Genomic DNA, 24,117 nt, shown 5'->3' with positions numbered 1-24,117 from the left:
GTTTTACTATTGAGCTAAGAATTATTTCACTGCTGTCTTTTTTTGTAGTCAGTAAACTTCGAATAGGTACTATCGAAAGAGAAAACGTGATGTGACCAGGTTTTTATTTATTTATTTTGCCTCTCAAATACTTTATCTACGTTTAGAAGCTTGATCGTTATTCTTCAAATTCTTAGAACTGTACTTATTCAGTAGGTACTTAGAAAGGACTCTTCATTTTGAATACGTGGAAACTGTCAATGTACGTCAAATCGACCGAATCGTTTTTCCTTAACTTGATTCTGACTGTCGCATTACAACAGTAGGTTTTTTTTTCGCGCCAGTCTTTGAACCTTCTACGAGATTTCCGTTGCTAGGGGGGGCCGGGGGGTATGTGGGACTGGTCCGTGACTGCGGAACCGCGGGCCCAAGAATGTTTTCAGGGACCCTACCCATTAAACGACTCCTATGCACTCTTCGCCCAAGCGTCCGATCCCCTCCGCGGTCAGAACCCGGATGAGGTAAGGCGGGTTACCGCAGTCAACACAACAACCAGACGGTGCAGCTCACCCCAAGGACGCCCGGCCAACGGAGCCTTCGAGGCGAATCGAAGGCTCGAAGGGAAAACGTCAGTCATTTTGGTACGGCAGCCCGTCGAATCACCCAGACGGTGCCGCTGGTGTCCCGGAATACCCGGTTGGCCCAAAACCAGCCTGCCGGGTCGGGACGCGATACACCGCCAACCGGTTGCTTTTATTTTAGTTTTCCTTGGCAGCGCGCTAGCGTGTTGGTAGCGCGCCCCGCGGCCTCAAACCCCTCAGGATTACAACAGTACTATGAAACGAGATGTTTTTTGGCGGTTTCACCCGGATTTCACAATTTTTGTATTTTTTGTTCCATTGTTGCCTGAAAGAAAGAGACAAAAAATATTGAAACTTATAAATTTAACGATTACAATTATTATGTTTCAAATAACATTGCTACATAGTGGTAGACTGTAGCGGGAGTCGAAATGAGTATTCACCTATTTCTGTCGTAATGCATGCACGTCATGAGTTCTGAATCAAGGTTGGTAGCGGTGTTAATGCTGTGATGCCTCTGGGCTTCGGTAGCCACTTAACATTACGTAGGCAGTGAACTTGTCGTACTCATGCAATAAAAGGTGCAAACATAATGTTACGCCGGTAAGAGTAACGCCACCTATAGCCAAATAGTCGAACGAATATCGAAGGATCTAGTAGCGCCCAGAACGCTCGAGAAGTGCAACGCCATCTATTGACAGATAGCGGAAACTAACACCAGAGATGTGTAGAATATTCTCGATAATTCTAGGCATGAGGTATCGGCTATAAAAGCGTTGTAAAGATGGCACGCAGTCAGTAAGTAATCGGAACTACTCGAAACGAAACAGCGAACGGATCACCTGAAGCGAAGCGGAACAAGCGAATTGAAAGTTTTAAAAGTGTTTGTGAATTGTTTTAAGTGTTGACTGCAGTTTTAATTTGTACTTTAGTAAAATTTTATTTATTCCGAACCTCAGCGCGTAACAATAACACTATAAAATCAAGCGTATTACGCTTTCATTTGTTTAACCAACGTAAAGCCATTCAAATAACTGATTTTCTCTAGTGTACAATGTACACAAAATCTGGAATGCATCCAAATTTTAACGAAGTTTATATGTATAAAATCAATTTTCGCATTCATGAAAGAATTCCTCTGCCCATGGCTTTGGTTTTGCTATTTTTATTTCATTAACGCAAACACGAAATGTAATTCCGATCGATCGGTGGTTCAAAGAGATCATGTGACCATCTTCGAAACTGCTTCGATATTTGAATGAAACATTAGGAGTTTTTAAAGCCATAATGACTGTTTCTAAAATGAAGAATACCTCTACAGAATCTTTTCTTGGTAATGGTTTTATGTCAACAATACTCGGTCGACTCATCCATTCATAACTTTCTTGAAATGTTGAATCTAGCTATAGGTACGGGGCTTTCGTTATGAGCGTTTTTGTAAAATATAATATTATTATTCGACGCGCTCTCTGGAAGTGTTAAAAATCAAATATATTTTTTATTCAAATAAACAAACACGCGCGCTTTCATATAATCATGAAATTATGATATCAAAGAATGGCTTAATTCGTGGACAGTCTCAAAATGCGAACACTTGTAGCGTCAAGATATTCGAACTCCGCCGGAAAGATGAGTAAAACTTTTGGCTGGTAATGAGCGATGCTTTGAATAATTCATTTGTAAGCATTTTTCACAATAAAGTTGCATTTTCATGAAAAATAACAGCGAGAACTTAGTTGCGGACTGTGTACCTTCGCAATTTTACCTAGACCCTTAGACACGTCCTTACGGATCCATCAGACGCCTTCAGCTCTAATACTAGGAGCAGGCTTAGGGACCCCGGTAACCGTACTCGTCGAACTCGAAAAAGAGGTCGACGTCCAACCTAACCCATGCATCAGCCCGCTGAGTTTCTCGCCGGATCTTCTCAGCGGGTCGCGATTCCGATCCGGTAGTGGATTCATTCGCAAAGCAATTGCTCTTGAATTGTTAGGTCTCCTTCGGAGGCGCTCGGGTAATTGTTAGCAAATCCCACCCCTCCTGGCTGAGCCTTTGCTCGCCCACCTGTCCTGGTGAAACTGGAAAGGCCTTCGGGCCACCAGTAATCTTCCAATCACAAAAAAAAAAAAGAAATTACCTCTGAAGAGAATCGACAAGAAGTTCGGGCTTCACTCTTTCTCCTCGTGCGACGATCTCAACAGATTTTGTTATCCAGTTAGAAACGGAACGGGAACCCCAATGTCAAAAGTCGGTTCTCTTAAAGTGCCAGACTCATTGTCATGTATCTTTTACATTTATGATTCTTCACCCCATCTATTGTACCAAGCTACCTTTCACATTCAGTAGTTTTGTTCAAGATATTCCGATTAATATTCTTCTTGTTTCGAATTTGTATTTTTATAATCGGAAAAGAGACGAAATGACCTAGGTTGGGATTGTTGAATGTGGAACATGTATTTGTTTTTCAGTCTCTGTCAACTGTCACGTTTAGTTAACACATTCAGCGCGTTACGACCAGTATTTGGCCGTATTTGACTTTCGCAGTTTGCGGCTATTGTTTTCCTTGTTTTGCGCCCGGTGCGGCACCAGGTTTTCTATGTACCCGTGGGAGTAAAACAGAGACAACTATATTTCTAACATCCTTGCTTCTAATGTAATCTATTAATGTAAATAAAAAGTACGCGAAGTATTTTTGCGTAACGCACAGAACGATATTTTTTTCCTTTCCTTGCGACACGGGAAATATTTTGTCGTACAATACCACCCCGTGACGCACTGAGCAGCGCGCCCGCATGTCGTCATTTTGCTGTAGTGACGCGCACAGCTCACAAAAATCTGTATTTTTGATAACTAAATAAAACATTAAAATCATTATTATACTTTAAATTATAGTAGTAGTATCACTAATAAAAGAGTTACTTAAAATTATTTTCATTCAAATTTTATGTTTGTTTACTCCAATGTTTGTTTGTGTATAAAAAATCTGTTTTGTCAGATTTGTAAGGCGGATAAGCCGAATTTCTCTGTCAAATGGCAAGAAAATGTTTGTTTAAGTTCCTATTATTATTAAATTCATTAAGTTTTTGAATTTTATATTCTTCCAATAAGTAAGTTAAAACGTGTCCGAGTTTCTATTATTTTAGATAAACAGAGCTGAGCCATATTCTTTCAATACTTTTTTTTTTAATTTCTATTATTTTGAAATCATAAAGTTTTTGAATTATATATTTTTCCAATAAGTACGTTAAAACGTGTCCGTGTTCCTATTATTTAAGATAAACAGAGCTAAGCAATACTCTTTGAATAAGTATTTTTTTAAGCTCCTATTATTTTTAAATTTATTAAGTTTTGAATTTATATTTTTTTCAACTAAGTAAGTTAAAGTGTTTGAGTTCCTATTATTTCAGATAAGTTTTGTTAAGTTTCGAAATGTTAATTATGCATGGTATAAAATATACGATGGAAAAAATACGAAATGGTTTTATAACTACACCCCATCCCTAGCAGTACCTAATTTCTATACGCCAGGGGAAGTATTTTCCCGTAAAATCACTGCTTTTTTAAAATGCTTTAACTTTTTAAATAAGCAAAAAATCCCCGTGCTACGCCAGTTTTATATAAACAATAATATGATCTGAAGGTGAGTTAAATTTTGAAATCATACTATGAGTTTCCACGTCTCCAGGGACCTTCAAAGTCAGGACCTGGTACGGGAAAATAATAGCCGTAACGCAAAGCTGGCAATCTCGATACGGGAAGCATGTGACTCGTAACGCACAGTGAGCAAAATCGTTTTTAGTGGCGGCGCAGCCAATGTGTTAAGGTTTGGCCAGTCAAAATCAAAAATAAGAGTTTCGAATTTGAAAAAACCCTGGCAATATTAATATATTACTTTGATAGTCGTCGTGGTCTAAAGGATAAGACGTCCGGTGCATTCGTCATGAGCGATGCACCGGTGTTCGAGGCTCAGACGGGTGGGTACCAATTTTTCTAATGAAATATGTACTCAACAAATGTTCACAATTGACTTCAAAGGTGAAGGAATAATACCGTGTATAAAAATCAAACTCGCATAATTATAATTTGCGTAATTTCTTGCGAGTTGCGCGCACCATCACCCTGCCTATTTCTGCCGTGAAGCAGTAATGCGTTTCGGTTCGAAGGGTGGGGCAGCCGTTGTAACTATACTTGAGACCTTAGAACTTATATCTGAAGGTGGGCGGCGCATTTACGTTGTAGATGTCTATTGGCTCCAGTAACCACTTAACACCAGGTGGACTGTGAGCTCGTCCACCCATCAAGGCAATACAAAATAATAATAGTAATGTGTTTAAATACCCATTCCCAAAGAGTTCTTCTTCTATATCGTTCCCTCACTACTGAGGATCGCGACCACATGCGACGTACTTCCAATGCGCCCGATCATGGGTGGCATGGACTGCATGGTACAGACTACCACCGAGTGCTTCTCTTGCTAGATCTGACCATCTGGCTGGTGTTCTGCCCACGGCGCGCTTGCCTTCTATTCGACCCGTAATTATGAGCTTCTCTAATTCATGTTTGGGAGACCGCATGATGTGTCCGAAGAAACTCATAACACGTTCCCGGCAGAAAGAGTACATACTCCGAATGGAGAACATGCAAATTTTATTAAAATCCCCCGTATTCGTATAGTACGTGCAGTATTTTCGCAAGATTACATCGTTTCTATTTCTGCTTCAAGCATTTGTTATTCGCTAGCCTTTACGCATCACTCACCGTATCTAGTGTGGTTTTGAAATTTCAACGCTGATGTACTACTGATCAATCTTTGTATACGATGATAAACAGAATAATAAAGATTATCGCTAATTTATCAGACCCGATGGCTATCTGGTTGGGGCGCTTACTCCTTGTCTTGTTAAATAATCTATTTAATTCCCAATTTTAGCTCCAAACAATTTTAGATGTTTGTGGCTCCAACACAAATATCTAAATCACATAATCTTAGTTTACTTTAGGAACCAGCTTAATCTGATTTTCTTAATTTTTTGTAGGCTTATTACAAAAAGCTAGTCACAATTATCCAATGATACGTTCCAAGATATTTGAAGCTAAGCTTTCTTATATCAGGAACGCATAAGTAATCACCCATTAGCAGAAGCATATCAGTTTAGCTCCACAATCGGTATATAACACATCATCTTCATCATGTGTTGCATAAATAAATTCTATTTCGGAATACATCTTAAGATTTCCAATAACAATAAGACTAGTACATAAATCAGAACTATTTTGTTTTGATCAACTTTCACTACAACCCAGATTCCGATATTTCAGTGCTATTGCAAGCGCCACTGGTAAACAAACACTGAAAATATGTTGTTATAAGCAGATACGATTAAAAAGCCATCGGCCCGTCCCCGTCTGTACACTTTTGGACAAGAGGGGAAACCGATGCTTTTCGGCTCAGGCTCGTGCTGACATCCCGGCCGAATCAGCGGAGCGGCAGTTTGCTCCAAACGACCTCGTATTCCCGGAGGCCGCATTTCACAAGGATATCTTCCCCGGAAATTGGGCAAGGTGATCGCCTAACCCAAGTCCGATAAGGACAAGATAAGGCCCTCCAGCTATCACCCAATTGCCCTGCTATCGCAAATGTGCAAGTTCAAGGGAAGACGGGTGAGAGAGGGTCTGAGAAGAGTGTCGCCGCACATCCTTCTCAGACTTGAACAATTCGGGGTTCGCAGCGATCACTCGCCAACGCTGCAATTGGTCCGAGTCCTGCATCAATTAACGGATCGGTCCAATGCGCGCCAGTACACGGCCGCGGTATTTCTCGACATCGAGAAGAACTTCGACCGTGTCTGGCATGCGGGATTGGCCTACAACATGTATGTAGAATAAGGGTCTTCAGCACGCCTACGTGCGGCTGCCGGCGTCGTATCTGGAGGGCAGAACCTTTCTTGTCGTGGTCGAAGGCGCCAAATCGTTGGAGCGCCCAATAACGACTGGGGCTCCCAGGGCAGTGTCCTGTCACCAATCCTCTACGCTCTCTACACCAACGACATTCCTATGCTCGAGGGTAACCTTCATGCGTGGGAAGCCGACGTGAGGCTTGCGCTGTTTCCACCCTCACCTAATTTCCCCTCTGCGGCCATTTCGAAGATACAGAGATTGCTGGATTTACTGCCCCAGTGGCCTGACCGGCGAAGAGTCGCGGTCAACATGGAAAAGACCGCGGCGATTCTCTTCGGTCCAGTTCAGACCAGATTCGTCCTAGGACAGCTCAGCTTTGGGACGTGGTTGTCGAATTTGGATTCAGCGTCCGATACCTGGAGGTCGAGATTGACCGGGCTTTGAGGATGACCGCTCACGCCAACAAGGTGTTGACGGCGCCCCGGCGGCCCGGTTTGCGAAATTCCTACTTCGGCCGGTCTTGGCCTCCAGATTGCCAGTTAGAACTACGGTCGCCATCTACAAGACGTATGTTGCGCTCGAATATGTTCCCGTATCACTTACGCAGCTGGGGCCTGGTACCATTTCATCTCGCGATTTTTGCGTTAAAGGTTACGGGTTCAGGAGAACCTGTCTGTCTCTTCACGCGATTGTCGAAGCCGGGCGTTACGTCAGAAATGACGTAATCGCTCGGGATCTGGAGGGTCCAAACAAGTTGTCAATCACTCTCCCCATCGTTCTCCCACGTCCGGAGGGGTATTCCCCCTCAGAGGACCCATTTTTTTCCGCCCCCGTAGGGTTACTCCCTTACACACGGTGTGGGTGAGTGTCAGTAACGATGCCGAGGCCCCTTCTCTAGTTTGTAGGGGGTGGGGCCTTGGCACGGAGCCGGTGGCAGGTTCCGGTGGCTGTTGTCTGATCGTTAATAGTAGTTAGGATAATTTGTAGTTAGAGTATAGTTAGGATTAGGTATGAAAAACAAATAAAAAGCAAAATATAGATATATTAAATAAATGTAACAGTAAAAAATAAACAGACAACAGCCAGACAGCCAGGATGAGTTTGGTGCCGGGCGCTGTCCATCCCATCACCACTGAAGACCTGCAATATTAAGTATAGGTATATATTATGTCGTTATGCTGTAGCTGGTGCACGCATGCGGACCCTTCCTCAAATCCTTTCTGCATAATTTTCACTCCTGTTTCTAGAGCAGGGAGCCCATGCCCGGGTAGTGGGGTTTGCCTGCCTCCTTAAGGGGGGTCAGCGAAGTAATGTATGCTCTTTACATTGACACCTAAGATTGAAACGCCCATGGCTTAAATGATAACTCGTCGGACATATTCGCGTCCAGAATAAAATTCGTTGTATATCTAACACGTCAATTCAAACGATTTTCACGATGAATAATATGCGTTAATACCGCGCGTTGTTATTGATTATAATAATCAATATAAGATAAATAATCAATAACTGTGAACAAACCACGCACGGTCATTCGGCCCCAAATCAGAATAGCCTTTGTTATGGGTACCAGAGACTGACAAACATACTTATATTATATTATTATACTACATACTTATATTATTATTATACTAACTAACACCACCGAGTCAGTCTAAATAATTATGTCGTATAGTAAAAACTTTTGTCCACGAATTGATCCAAATTCGACACTATTTACTGACATCCCAAGGTCTAGATTAACTTTTTGTTGTTTTTTTAAAACTCATATCTTCCAAAAATAAACCGTAACACGAAACAGACGAGGAAAAATATAACTTCTCATGCCTTAATTTTTTTTTATTGCCCTTGTAGGCAGACGACCATACGGCCCACCTGATGGTGAGTGGTTACCGTCGCCCATGGACTTCAGCAATGCCAGGGGCAGAGCCAAGCCGCTGCTTACCGTAAAGTCTATGGTTGTATACATAAATCTTTTTTTTTATTGCTTAGATGCCCATATACATCTACAGCGTAAATGGGCCACCCACCCTGAGATATAAGTTCTAAGGTCTCAAGTATAGTTAATCTAGTAAAATTTGTAAATTTGCCTCATCACTGGTATTATAGGTGTATTGTGATTCTAAAAACGAACATTGTGCCCACTGTTTCTGTAGTGAACCAATTTTGTTTGTTAGATGCATTTCGGTTTGAAGGCACAGCCCTTACACAAAACAAATACAAACAATAATACTTGGTCCTCAATCAAATCTCAACGTGACGTGAAGTGGCGTGGCCAATTTAGCGCCAAAAAACTCAGAATCCATCGCTTAGATCTAAAAATAAATCCACTTAGCGTCAACGGAAATAATGTTATGATTGCATTTCCATACGCCGTCACAGCTTTGGTATATCGTGTGGGTATGTTTCACAAACATTTGAACAATGTGCGTTAAATTTCAGTGCAAACAAACTGTGACGTAAATGTTCACGAGTTGCGTTTGATTTATAAAGTTTATTACCGTTTTTTTTTTGTTTGTAACTCGCACGTCTGGAATTATATAATTTTAAGGCACACAGTAGTTAATTTGTTGACCTAGTAATGTATGTAGTTTGGTCGAAATTCCCATAAACGAAAAACTCAATTATCACTACAAAGTATAAAACAAAGTCGCTTTCTCTGTCCCAATTTTTTATTTATTGCTTAGACGGATGGACGAGCTCACAGCCCACCTGGTGTTAAGTGGTTACTGGAGCTCATAGACATCTACAACGTAAATGCGCCACCCACCTCGAGATATAAGTTCTAAGATCTCAGTAAAGTTACAACGGCTACCCCACCCTTCGAACCGAAACGCATTACTGCTTCACGGCGGAAATAGGCGGGGTGGTGGTACCTACCCGTGCGGACTCCCAAGAGGTCCTACCACCAGTGAAATGTATGCTTAAATCTTTAAAACTACGCAACGGATTTTGATGCGGTTTTTTTTAATAGATAGAGTGATCAAAGAGGAAGGTTTATATGTATAATAACATCCGTTAAATAGTGGAGAAATCAATAATAAATTACAGTTTCCGAAGTGAAGCGAGAGCGGGTCGATAGTTGCCGTATAAAATCTACTTGTATGTTTGAACTAAGGACTTGCTAATACGAACTTTAATGTCGGGTGAAACGGATTGATTTTTTTAAACAATAATATTTACCGTTGGTCGGACCTCTTGTGAGTACGCGTGGGTAGGTACCACCGCCCTGCCCATTTCTGCCGTGAAGCAGTAATGCGTTTCGGTTTGAAAGGTGGGGCAGCCGTTGTAACTATACTCGAGACCTTAGAACTTATATCTCAAGGTGGGTGGCGCATTTACGTTGTAGATGTCTATGGGCTCCAGTAACCACTTAACACTAGGTGTGCTGTGAGCTGGTCCACCTATCTGAGCAATAAAAAAAAATTACAATAGCTGAAAAGAAAATGGTTTTGAAAATTTGAACGTAATAACCATGACAACAGATGAATTTGAACGTAATAACCATGACAACAGAGGGAAATAGGAATATTAACTTAAATTGAAATTTCGCAAATAACAAAACTTTACTTTTTTACTGACCAACCTTTTTTTTTTTTTTGTCAGGAGGAAATCGCCGGACTCCCACCCTCCACTGGGGATGGAGGGTGGGGCATGTCGGAATTGAACCGACTAAAACCTCACGTCGCTCAACAACCAACGTCCAACCCTCGCATGAGACAGAACTCATGAAAAGGCAAGGGGAGGAGAGTGATACTGACCAACCTAACGTAAATTAGTTATTGGAGCCCACAGACTCATAGCAAAGAGTCCCAATTGGCTTTCGACAGTTGTACCAATCTTCAAACCGGAAAACATGACTTCTTCGCGACAAAACTCAGCTCGACCTCACCCAAACGGGCTAACAATACATAAGTCAAACCATTCTTATCAAAGACATAATGGCAAAAGAAATCAACAAGAGAATCGCAATTCGATGGAGACGATATTGATCTCTTAAGCGGATAATAAGATCTAAGAACATTGTAATAGAGTCGAAAATTAGAACACACAACACAAAACCATTAAAGTCGAAAATTAGGAATTTAGGTTTATCGAAAGATGAAGAAATATCCATTAATAATTATCTCTATAAAGTAGCTATCTGCCTCTGTCTGTTTCTCTGTTAGCTTCTGCTAAACTCCATAAACAATTGTGATACAGTTATAACTAGTACTAAAGAGGGGTATATGAAATTTATACTCTGAACAAAATATCTGAACTCTGATGGTGTTAATTCTAGCTAGTGTTAGCTAACGCCGACCAAATCCTACGGATAAGTGTGGTACACATTTGCGGAACTGCGGCCAAAAAACTAGTATTCAATAAAATAGGTTCTAACGAGAAAAATGTAATTTCATTTTTTTTTATTGCTTACATGGGTGGACGAGCTCACAGCCCACCTGGTGTTAAGTAGTTACTGGAGCCCATAGACATCTACAACGTAAACGCGCCACCCACCTCGAGATATAAGTTCTAAGGTCTCAGTATAGTTACAGCGGCTGCCCCACCCTTCGAACCGAAACGTATTACTGCTTCACGGCGGATATAGGCGGGGTGGTGGTACCTACCGGTGCGGACTCCCAAGAGGTCCTACCACCAGTGATCAATAAGTTTTATTATTTTGTCTTTTCCCCAGACCCACCTCCCAAGGACTACTCATTGGAAGTTCGCAGTCTAACAGACACAGTCGACTGCAGAACGCAAATGTGTTACGAATATAACATTCCCGGGGTAAGTTTCGATTGAAATCCATATTTGTTTACGTTAAGTTTTTTATTATTTACTAGCTGACCCGGCAGACTTCGTAGTGCATCAATCGATAAATAAAAGACCTAAACTTTTGTATAAAATAAACTTAAAACAAACAAAAGCAATCCGTTCGACGGGGGACAAATCAAAGGAAAAACAAAATTATTATTTTTATTTAATTCCGAGCATTTTCATTATTATCTACATTTTAAACCATCTTTGGACTTCCACAAATAATTCAAGACCAAAATTAGCCAAATCGGTCCAGCCAATTCATTTTTATATATAGGTATATAGAAGACTAGCGGCCTTCTCCGGCTCCGCTCGGGTCAATAACAAAAATTTCAACGATGTTGTTTTATTTTTTTAAATAAAGGAACACTTATTGCAGTATAACTATTATAGTTAGACATATGCTGTCGCGACACTTTTTGTAAATAACAATGTGCTCTACAAAGTCGTAGTACATTATTTTATTCTATCATCAATAGTTTTCGCAGGGCACGCGATGTAAAGAATATTTTACGCAATTTTTTTACACCTTGTATTACATTATTGGAGCTATGGTAAGGATCTCTAATTTTTTTCAAAAAAGATTGTGGCCTATGTCACTCGGTAATAGTGTAGCTTCCAAACAGTGAAAGAGTTTTTTAAATCGCTTCAGTAGTTTTGGAGCCTATTCAATACAAACAAACAATTTTTTTTTTTTTTTTTCCTACCTAAGCTGAGAGCCTTGAGAGGCTATGTCAGCGTAACCCTAACTTTTGTAGGTGAGCTCACGGGGCTCAAACCTGATGACGTTGCTAACACGAACCCTAGCAAGAGTCGTGCTTCGCAGAATCTACCACCGGATCGGAAACGCGACCCACTGAGAAGATCCGGCGAGAAACTCAGTGGGCTGTGTCTGAGAGTTAATTTACTCGTCGAGCCCTTCGTCGCAAGCGACGGGTTCGACGAGAACGGTGACCGGTGCTTGAATTACCTAAAAGCACCGTTAGTGGATCGGGCGGATCCGAGATGACGTGTTTTGGGCGACGTCGACTGCTTTCCTTTCTGTCCGCAGGATCGGGAATGTAGTTACCGGCGGCCACGATGAGAGGGTTCTCGTGTCGTGCCGCTTTATCGAAGTGGGCAAACAAACAAATCTTTCTTTAATATATAAAATTCTCGTGTCACGGAGTGCGTGATTGAACTGCTCCGAAAGGGCTCGACCAATTTTCGTGAGTCTTAGCGTGCATAGCGGCCAGGATTGAGAATCGAACAACATCTATTTTTCATCCCCATAAATGTTAAGGGTGGTCCACCCCTAAATTTTAATTTTAATTTTTTTGACAATTTTTATTTTTTTATTTTTTTTATGATACAGCATACAAAAATACATACAACCCTTAATTTTCACCCCTCTACGATCAACCCTTATGTTTTATTTGCTAATTAAAAGCTTTTGTCATGACTTATACCTAGTCAGGTCATAAGTATTGTCACACAGTAAAAACTTTTCTTTTAGAATGCTGGCCACAAAAAAGTTTATTGAATTCGAATTTCGAATTGTTCATGAAAATAAAAATGTATACTTTTAGAATTTTACTCATTTTTAAATATGGAGTGGACGCTTAAAGAAGACCGTGTTGCAGTTATTGCGTTGCATCGTTGCGGTTACGCGCCAATTCAAATTTTTAACATACAGAAAATTTTGAATATAACCAAAAGATTCGTTTATCGTACCATCAAACGATACAATGAAGACTCTAGTGTAGATGACAGGTCAAGAAGTGGTCGCCCTCGGTCTGTTAGGACTCCAGCAGTGATAAAAGCTGTGAAGGCGCGAATTCAAAGAAATCCCAAACGTAAGCAGAAACTGTTGGCCCTTCAGATGGGGTTAAGCAGAACCACGGTGAAAAGGGTGTTAAATGAAGACTTAGGGCTTCGGGCATATCGAAGAAAAACAGGACATCGTTTGAATGCTCGTCTAATGGACCTGAGACTGAAGAGATGCCGCGCTTCGTTGAAGCGGTACGCGGGAAAAAAATATCGGGAAATTCTTTTTTCGGATGAAAAAATTTTTACCGTAGAAGAGAGCTACAACAAACAAAATGATAAGGTGTACGCACACAGTGGTGAAGAAGCGAGCAACCGTATTCCGCGTGTCCAACGAGGTCATTTTCCATCCTCGCTCATGGTATGGTTGGGAGTTTCTTATTGGGGCTTAACAGAGGTACATTTTTGTGAGAAAGGTGTAAAAACGAATGCAGTTGTGTATCAAAATACAGTCCTGACGAACCTTGTGGAACCTGTTTCTCATACCATGTTCAATAACAGGCACTGGGTATTCCAACAAGATTCGGTGCCAGCTCATAGAGCGAAGAGCACACAAGACTGGCTGGCGGCGCGTGAAATCGACTTCATCCGGCACGAAGACTGGCCCTCCTCCAGTCCAGATTTGAATCCGTTAGATTACAAGATACGGCAACACTTGGAGGAAAAGGCGTGCTCAAAGCCTCATCCCAATTTGGAGTCACTCAAGACATCCTTGATTAAGGCAGCCGCCGATATTGACATGGACCTCGTTCGTGCTGCGATAGACGACTGGCCGCGCAGATTGAAGGCCTGTATTCAAAATCACGGAGGTCATTTTGAATAAACTTTAGTGTCATAAGAATCTATGTTTTGTTAAGTTCATTTTGGTATATGAATGGTTACATAATGAATAAACTTGTTTCAATTATTTTACATTAAACATGTGCTGACTAGGTACGATCGACCCCTATTTTTTCATCCCGATTTTTTTTTTTAATTCTATGCACAGATCTGTTCTGTAATAAGGTTGCAAGATGGCAATCAAAAATTCTTATTCAGTTTATAATTTCAAGTTCCTTTAATTATGATTTTTTTAAATTCAATTCGATCTCCCACCCTCGCCGGTTGACTAGTGATTAACTATCAATCGATCAGTTATCCCCGCCAGGTGTCACCACTCATCCAGCAAAGATCACGAAGTAGGGATGAGGACGAAGCCGGTCTCCTGTCTTACTCACTATACATTTTTCAGCCATGTTTTTTTGGTTTTATTTGTGTATCAATCGTAGCTTGCCAGCCATGTTTTTTTGGTTTTATTTGTGTATCAATAGTATGTTCAGTAGGTCTGAGAATCGGCTACTATCTATTTTTCATACCCCTAAGTGATAAGGGTTGTCCACCCCAAACATTTTTTTCTTTTTTTTTTCGGATAATTTTTGTTGGTTTTAATGAGGTATTATTTGGTTGAATGAGGTTTTTTTTTCTACGCTAGAATTTCCCTAGAAACCTTATTTAAGGCAACACAACGTTTGCCGGGTCAGCTAGTATTAGTATAGATATATGAAAAACATTGTAATTGCATAATTTGGATAACTAAATTGATAAATTGTAAAAAGAAACGTCACAGTTCGCACGCTTTAAGCTGATGGAGATCTTATCTGACCCAGGCGACGGGACTATGCAAAGCCGCCATCACCCGAAGCACGTGCTATTAAGCCTCTCAAGCACCGTTCACCGTCTTCGTCGAACTCGTCGATTACGACGAAGAATTTGACGAGCGAACTAACCCATAGACACAGCCCACTGAGTTTCTCGCTGGATCTACTCAGTGGGTCGCGATTCCGACCCGGTGGCAGATTCTGCGAAGCACTGTTCTTGCTAAGGCTAGTGTTAGCAAAACATCTCAGGTTGAGCTCTTGACTCACCCAGCCATCCGGTTGTAACTGGAATATCATCAATATAATATCAATGGAATAGGCTATCAGCAAATAGGTAAAAAAAAACTAATAATAATAGGGAACCATATTCTGTGCCATAATAGTAGTCCAATGAAATTGTGACTTTGATGGAAATATTTTAGGCATTGATGTAGAACCGGGTGCGACGTGACCCGTTTTATTCATTTGTCAGAATAATAAAATTGTTACTGCGTTTCAGCTACATAAAATATATCCGTTGACGACTGTTTCCATTTAAACACCAATACCTTAGAAGAATGACATCAAGCTATTTGTATAAATACGTCCAGCGCGTATTCCTTGCCGGTAGCGCGTGAGTTTTTTTACTAGAATATCACGCAAGATAAAAAATTTGGTAAACATTTTACCAAATGACACGAAAATTTCTCTTTGGTTTAGTTTCTCGTCTTCTAAAGGTAAAAAGAAATCCTATCACTCACCTAAAAGCTAGCAGTAACAAGAAACCAACGTAAAGTTTTACTAAAAGGAATAGTTATAACTTTTAATTCTTTTGACTGGTCCCTCAAAGATTCTCTTGGATGTGTGCCATAAATAGCAAAAAAACAGGCCTGTGATTTTTTTTTCTTTTCCTACCTATGCTGATAGCCTTGAGAGGCGATGTCAGCTTCGCCTTAACATGCAGGTGAGTTCGCGGGGCTCAAACCAGAGTATTGCAACACTGGCCCTAGCAAGAGTAGTGCTTCGCAGAATCTACCACCGGACTGGAAACGCGACCCACTGAGAAGATCCGGCGTGAAACTCAGTGGGCTATCGGTTAATTCACGCGTCGAGCCTTTCGTCGCAAGCGACGGGTTCGACGTGGACGGTGACCGGTGCTTGTGGTTCCTAAAAACACCAGCCTGTGAAAATTCCTTTAGTGTCTCAGAATTAGTTGGAGCGGGCTATCCGGCCGATTAGAATTTTATATTTAACATTCTTCTTTGTTTTAGGACGTTCAATGGTGGACGATACCAGCGTACCCAAGTCCTGTTGCTGATATGTGCGCAGTCAGACCGGGTTGCGCATACCGCGTTAGGTTGATAGCTCATCCTTGGGACGGTCATACTGCGGCCAATCTACACGTGGAATTAGACGGTAAGTCATTGACTTTCTGTATTCATGGTCTCTGTGTAAATATTTGAGGTTTGTCGATCCGTATGTTGTACCGATTTTTCTAATGTTCTTCACGATTAATTTCCACGGTGAAGGAATAACATCGTGTAATAAAAATGAAACCCGCAAAATTATAATTTGCGTGATTACTGGCGGTAGGACCTCTTGTGAGTCCGCGAGGGGGGGTACTACCACCCTGCCTATTTCTGCCGTGAAGCAGTAATGCGTTTCGGCTTGAAGGGTGGGGCAGCCGTTGTACTGTTAAAAACGGTGAACTTAGTACTCTTGTCTTAAGGTGAATGGCGGCATTTACGTTGTAGACGTCTATGGGCTCCAGTAACCACTTAACACCAAACGGACCGAAAGATCGTCAATAAAAAAGAACCCTAAATTTTACCGGCTATTCACTTCCACTCCTACTTTTGGCGATTGAAATTAGATTCCTAGCTCATTTGCAGCAGCAATACTCCTCGTTTTCCTTCCCCCTACCAAAACCTCCAAGTCTTCGAACTGCAAGCTGACATGAACAAACACATATTAAATTGAGCATGAAAATAACACGAGACTTTCCCTGTAATTTTTCGGAAGCTTACTTTAACTTTGTTTCCAACTCACAAAGGCACTTTTGTTCGGACATTTCATTAATGATTATAAAGATTTTTTTTTCCTCATAATTCAAAGAGAAATTTCCATAACGACCTTTTTTTTAAATTACTTTATATAACACAATTAACTTTGTGACTAAGAACTGTTTACGTTTAAAATTAAGAGGAATTACTGTTGTTTTCTTCTGTGAGTCTGCGATAGAGGCGGCAGGGGGTCAACTGATCAGCGAAGCCCATTTAAAGGCTCTTTATCAGTTGACAATAGGTTATATCCTTCTCAAGTGTATTCCCGTTTCGACGAATACCAATTGGTCTGGCGAGAGAGGGAGAGAAAGAGTTCTATAGCACGATTTACGGCCTCTTTTTATCGGACGTTCTCAGAAGTAAATCATCGCCTTCCACGATCCCTCGCTATTAAAAGTTATTGCCATGGTAACGGCCATTGATTTTGCAACACGTTGCTACTACACGGCTAACCCAAACCAGCGTGTGTGATCCGGAACTTTCTCGGTCATGATTGATCTAGTCCGCGACAATATAATATATCGCCCCGACGATCGAATGTCCGTGGGATCAGCTTGGAACCTAAGCAGGACCCTCAAGCTCGGAACAGATTTAGGAATACAACATTCCAGCCAGCAACAAGTGAAGTCAGTAAACAGTGTGGCCGAAGCACAGTTTTGGCGATCAGCATGAGTAACGGTAACCATCAGGTGTCAAAATAGGCAATAAAAAACTAAAAGTTAAAACATACGTCCGTTCCCCATCCCAAAAATTGACGGTCAGCATTCGGCTTCTTTTTTGGTGACACCATCATAATGCGTTAAAAGCAGTTTTATAGGTACAAGACAAAATAATCAAATTATAACGTGTACCATCATAAACGACGAACATTGAATATATCCACGACGCGGTCTCGCAGTTAAATACCAGCTGTGCCAATTAATGATGTAAACAATTCGTAATGCTTGCAGTGTCTTAAACGCTGTCATAATTAGACAAGCTTTGTAACTCGCCGGATCTTCTCAGTAGGTCACGTTCCGCTCCGGCGGTAGATGTAATTTTTTTTAATGCTTAGATGCGTGGACGAGCTCACAGCCCACCTGGTGTTAAGTGGTTACTGGAGCCCATAGACATCTACAACGTAAATGCGCCACCCACCTTGAGATATAAGTTCTTAAGGTCTCAAGTATAGTTACAACGGCTGCCCCACCCTTTAAACCGAAACGCATTACTGCTTCAAGAAATAGGCAGGGTGGTGATACCTACCCGCGCGGACTCACAAGAGGTCCTACCACCCGTAAAAAAGCATTGCTCTTACTAGGGCTAGTGTTAACAACGTCGTCAGGTTTGAGCCCCGTGAGCTCACTTACTTGTTAGGGTTACGCTGAAATAGCCTAACAAAGTCACCACCTTACGTAGGAAAAAAAACCTTAAACATTCTTGTGATTAATAAATTTGTCTGAGTATTTAATATGTATATATTTATACGTTTATCAGCAAGGAATAGATAAATATCTAATAGATAAATATCTATTCCGTGCTTATCAGTCTCTTGTTTCTCTTGTGTATAGTACAGCAACACAAGTTTGATGCTCATATAGTATGACGATGTGTGACTTATCCCCGGTTATTATTACTATTATCATCGTATCGATTAATCGTATCAGCCGTTCCAGAGTTTAGCCGGAGCAAACAGACAGACAGACAAAAATTGTAAAAAATGTTATTTTTGTGTATATTATGTATTGTATACACATGCATGTAGGAAAAACCGGTTATTTCAATATTACAAACAGACACTCTAATTTAATTTATATGTATAGATTAGCATGAACAGTTTGATATTTTTAACTGAACTTCAATTAATTTTACTCCATTCAAATAGCTTTTTTTTATTGCCTTTGTAGGCAGACGAGCGTACGGCCCACCTGATGGTAAGTGGTTACAGTCTCCCATGGACTTCAGCAATGCCAGGAGCAGAGCCAAGCCGCTGCCTACCGCTTAATACCGCTGACAAAGTTTTTTTGTTAATTGCCTTTAACCCCTCGAGATTACATATTTTTGTTTTATTTCGATACAGTGTCACGGGAATAATTATTTGAATTCGATAATGCCTATGTCCAGCAGTGGGCAGATAAAGGCTGATGATGATGATGATGATAAGACATGCATCTCATTTATCGAATCAAATTTTTTATAAAAATTTAACAGAGTATTTATTATTTGTCCATAATATTGAAACAAATAACTATAACTAGTCGTTCTAAATATTTGAAATAATTGTCACGTAAAAAATAATAAAACTAATACAATGCTAATGCCATAAATCAAAGTATGTAGTTTAAAATATATCTACGGTTTGTAAAAACCGAAAATAAAGTACTACCTTAAAAGAAAAAAAAATCACCTGTGGCACTCGGGGACTGCCACGGTAAAGCTATTGCATAGCATTTTTTGTCAACTTATGCAATTATAATTAGACAATAATAATAATAATAATAAAATAAGATCACGCTATACTTATAAACATTAATAAAAACAAAACATTAACTGCCCCCTTCACACTCATGAGCTAGAGCGCGCGAGAGAGAGATGGGCAGACTTTTCATGATGCGCATGCAGTGCGACCTCACGAAGCGCGCTTATTCACAAACACTACACAAGCGCAACGTGTGAATGTATTGAGCGCGAGCTACATGGTAGGCGGAGTGGGGCTGTTAGGTTTTATTTGCGTTACGGAATTTCTTGATTCGGTCGCCGCGCTCACAACCCGCGATAAAGGCTATCCAACAGCTTAAAATTGATAAATTGAAGAGTAAGCATGTAAGATTGTGTTACAGAAAGCAAAAAAAAATTTTCTTATTATTCGCATTTCTGCATATACAGTGCGCAGTATATACAATGAGTCGTTTCTCACGAGTTATCATAGTTTACGTGTTTATCAAATTTACCAATAGATTTTGTTTGAACAAGCACAGCGCAAATAAAATGTGTAACATGTTCGGCGGAGTTTGTTTCTTGCATTATAATCGATATTATAATGAAATCAATAGGCAATTATCAAGTGCAACGTAAATTCTTTTAGTCTAATATCGGAATGTAACTAAATCAAATTCAAATTCAAATTCAAAATCATATATTTCAACTTAGATGTCAGCATAACACACTTGTTGAATGTCAAAATATAAATAACAATGTTGACTCTACCACCGGTTCCAAAAAGAGCCACAGTCCTGAGAAGAACCGACGAAACAAACTCAGCGGGTAAATCGAAATGTCAAAGTGCAACTCTAAAGAAAATGTGACTCAATTCTAATTAACCTAGTTCAGTGATTAAAGATTTCGCTGTCCCGAACATTCCAACTGAAGGACACTTCAATACTTACATATGTAATGCGTAATATTAATGTCTTGAGGACAAAAATATAATATCAACGTCAATATTATTATAGTGACTCACCGAATATTTCCGATAACCCGTTTGTTTTATCTCTAATAGTTTTATTAGTGAAAAGATTAACTCCACAATATTATTGTGCGGCGGTAGTTATCAGTTAACTAAGTTAATAATAGTTAGTTATAGCGTTAGTAATAATTCAAAACGGTTTCTGCATTCGATATGACTTAACAATCCTCGGAGCAATGATTCGAAATCGCAATTGGAATCTAGGAACGTTACTACTTACCGATTATTAAGCTATTGCATAGCTTTTATCGCGGGCCTTGAGCGCGGCGACCGAATCATGAAATTCCGTAACGAAAAAACCTAACACCCCTCAGTCCGCCTACCGTGTAGCTCGCGTTCAACACATTCACACGTTGCGCTTGTGTAGTGTTTCTGTATAAGCGCGTGGCGTGACGTCACACTGCATGCGCATCATGAAAAGTCGGCCCATCTCTCTCTCGCGCAGTCTAGCTTATGAGTGTGAAGGGGACAGTTAATGTTTTGCTTTTATTAATGTTTATTATAACGTGGTCTTGTTTTATTATTGTTTTAATATTAACTTATCATTATCTAATTATAATTGCATAAGCTGATAAAAAATGCTATGCAATAGCTTTACCGCGGCTGTTCCCGAGTGCCACACGTTTTTTTTTTAAACTTCAACGTTCCATTAACGGTAAACAGAAATACAATTATGATGATTTTTTTTGACATGAGTACGTACACAGTCTGATCGGGAAACCTTACTTAATGGTTTTTTTTTGCTTAGATGTACAAGCTGCCGGCCCACCTAGTGTTAAGTGGTTACAGAAGCCCTTAGACATCAACAACGTAAATGCCGTCATCAATCTTGAGAGATGATTCTATAGTCCCAGCTCTACAGTACAACTACATATAAGATACTACTATATACGAGAAACTTAGCTATATATGTACAAGAAAATTAATGAATTTCTCACAGATACAGCCCACTGAGTTTCTCGCCCGATCTTCTCAGTGGATCGCGTTCCCGATCCGGTGTCAGATTCTGCGAAGCAATGCTCTTCTTAGGGCGAGCACTAGTGTTAGCAACGTCGTCAGGTTAGGGCCCCGTGAGCTCACCTACTAGTTCTGAGAATCTAGTATAACCCCTTGAGGTTACTAGAATAGGCAGGAAAAAAAACTAATGTTGTTATTGTCTGGTGTAGTGGTAAGTGACATGGTCACTACGCAAGGGGGTCGCGCGTTCGAATCCCGCCAAGGAAAGATATTTGTATGATAAATATAAAATGTCTTTTCCAGGGTTATGGATGTTAATTAAATACTAGCGGCCCGCTACGGTTCCGCTCGGGTCTTTAACAAAAATTTCAAGGATATTAGGCGTTATTTTATTTTTTTAAATAAAAGAACACTTATTGCGGCATAACTATAATAGTTAGACATATGCTGTCGCGACACTTTTTGTAAATAATAATGTGTTCTACAAAGTCGTAGTACATTATTTTATTCTATCATCAATAGTTTTCGCAGGGCACGCGATGTAAAGAATATTTTAGGTAATTTTTTAAACCTTAGGTTACATTATTGGAGCTTTAGTAAGGAACCCTAATTTTTTTCAAAAAATATTATAGCCTTTGTGACTCGGGAATAGTGTAACTTCCAAACAGTGAAAGAATTTTTCATATCGGTTCAGTAGTTTTGGATCCTATTCAATACAAACAAACAAACAAATATTTTCTCTTTTTAATATCAGTATAGATATGCATGTGTATAATAAACATCTTATAATAAACGTCTTACATTTAATTCCGTTATCTGGTACCTGTAACACAAGTTCTTTACGAACTTACCACGGAACCAGTAACAGTTAACGTGGCGTGATTGTTAGTAAATATTTACTTATTCCGAAACGCTGTTTTGATTAGCTGTTTTATTTCAGAATGCGTGTCCGGCGTGTGTTCCTGTGCTCATTCGCCTCGTCTACCGGCGCCCCTGGTGGATGCTCACACCGTCTCGATTCAAGGCGAGCTGTTCGCCAATATCACCTGGACGTTGCCCTTTCCAAAATATCCGCAAAGACTACCGCCTGGATTGAACAAACAGAGTTATGTAGTTAGGTGAGCACTAATTTCATAACGACGCTTGAAAGGTAAACGTGACTAAGCGACAATAACTGCTTTGTACATAAATGATAGGCAATAACCATATTCGATGCGCAAAAAATATATATTTCTAGGTCTATTAAAATCATTTCAATCCTACAGCTAAGTTAGCTAGTTAGTTAGCTAGCTAGATTCTACTACAGCTAGATTCGTTAAAATAAATTTTGTTTTCAGGCATTTCCAACTTTAAATTAGTCTACTGTAAAGTTTACGCATAGTCGCTTAGTCACGTTTGCCTTTCAAGCGTCGATAAGGATTCCGATGTTTTTTTTTTAATGCTTAGATGTGTGGATGAGCTCACAGTGCTAGTGTTAAGTGGTTACTGGAGCCCATAGACAGTTACAACGTCAGAACCGGGTAAATTAATTCTCATTTTAACGCTTCTAGCGTCAGAGGCATGCAGTTAAAGAATCGCTTAACTGCTCGAGAGGGTTAAAATCCGGATGCTCCGTGACCTGAGTCTCAATTGTCTTTAACATTGTAGGCCTATTCCGAGAAGAAAATTTAATGTCTTTAATATTCTCTGTATCACAGCAAAAGGATTTTTGAAGGAATTTTGATTGGGTGAACCACGAAATCGATTCTGTTCTAATTCATCTTTCTATTCGTTTTTTTTGTTTGTTTCGCTGATAGACGATCTTACGACGGACATAATTATTCGTTTCCTTTGTCATACAATTTGACGGGCCATTTTTAAACAAGATTAAAAAAATTAATGCCAGTTGGTCACAAATTTAGGTCTCTGATCACACCGATCATAATAATATGGTTGAGGCCAGAAACATCTTACGGTGATGGCGAGATGTTAATTTTCCTATAAGTTGCCCAAAAAAGAACTGTAGGATTTCTCTTTCGATATATACGACACTTCTGTCGTGAAAATACTGACTTCTTTAATCGACAAAATAAATCTATACATATAAATAAGATTGGAGTGTCTGTTTGTAACATTGAAATAACCGCTTTTTACTACGTGCATATGAGTATATAAGTATTGAATAGACTCAGAAACTAGTGAACCGATTTGCATAATTCTTTCACTGTTTGAAAGCTACGCTATTCCCAAGTGACATTGGCTATAATCTTTTTTGAAAAAAATTAGGGATCCTTACTAAAACTCCAATAATGTAACCCAAGGTGCAAAAAAAAAATACCTAAAATATTCTTAACATCGCGTGCCCTGCGAAAACGATTGATGATAGAATAAAATAATATACTGCGACTTTGTAGAACACATAATTATTTACAAAAAAGTGTCACGACAGCATTTATGTCTAACTATTATAGTTATGCCGCAATAAGTGTTCTTTTATTTAAAAAAATAAAACAACGTCAAATATCGATGAAATTTTTGTTAAAGACCCGAGCGGAGCCGGAGCGGGCCGCTTGTATAATATAAAATTAAACGAGCACTCCAGATGCGGTCGGAAGCCTCAGAAATGTACCGACAATAGAAAATAAAATATTTCAGCCGAATTCAATAAATACAGTTTATTATTGGTTCCTTTCAAAAATAAGTGTTAAGCCATAAAGCTTCGAATGCGATTTAATAGAATCTCTTGCGTATTCCATCGGCTCCCAATATATTATGTTTTCGATAAACAGAATAACCACAATGTTATCACTTGTTATATTTATTGTACCATTGTACACAAAACGGCTTATATTTTCAATGCGTTTTAACATATTTGTGAATTTATTTAGGCGCTTAATGAGATTAGCTCGGAACTTTTTTTGAGAGATATAATGCTTACTCAGTTTCCGCTTTAATTGACATCACCACTGTGATTGTGAGTATGTATTAAA

General features: G+C 39.8%; 1 protein-coding gene across 2 annotated transcripts in view; it reads left to right on the top strand.

The window, feature by feature from the left end:
- Positions 1-24,117, top strand: part of LOC149502456 (uncharacterized) — a 210,857-nt gene that overhangs the window by 24,144 nt on the left and 162,596 nt on the right. For both annotated transcript variants that reach the window (XM_089729419.1, XM_089729420.1), the window contains exons 3-5: positions 11,137-11,231; positions 15,955-16,099; positions 22,089-22,266. In XM_089729419.1, coding sequence (XP_089585545.1) covers positions 11,137-11,231; positions 15,955-16,099; positions 22,089-22,266 — 418 coding nt within the window. The remainder of the gene's footprint in view (positions 1-11,136; positions 11,232-15,954; positions 16,100-22,088; positions 22,267-24,117) is intronic.

Source organism: Bombyx mandarina, chromosome 08, assembly GCF_030267445.1.
Source record: "Bombyx mandarina strain Sakado chromosome 08, ASM3026744v2".
Classification (NCBI taxonomy): domain Eukaryota; kingdom Metazoa; phylum Arthropoda; class Insecta; order Lepidoptera; family Bombycidae; genus Bombyx; species Bombyx mandarina.
This window is presented reverse-complemented; position numbering and strand designations above follow the sequence as displayed.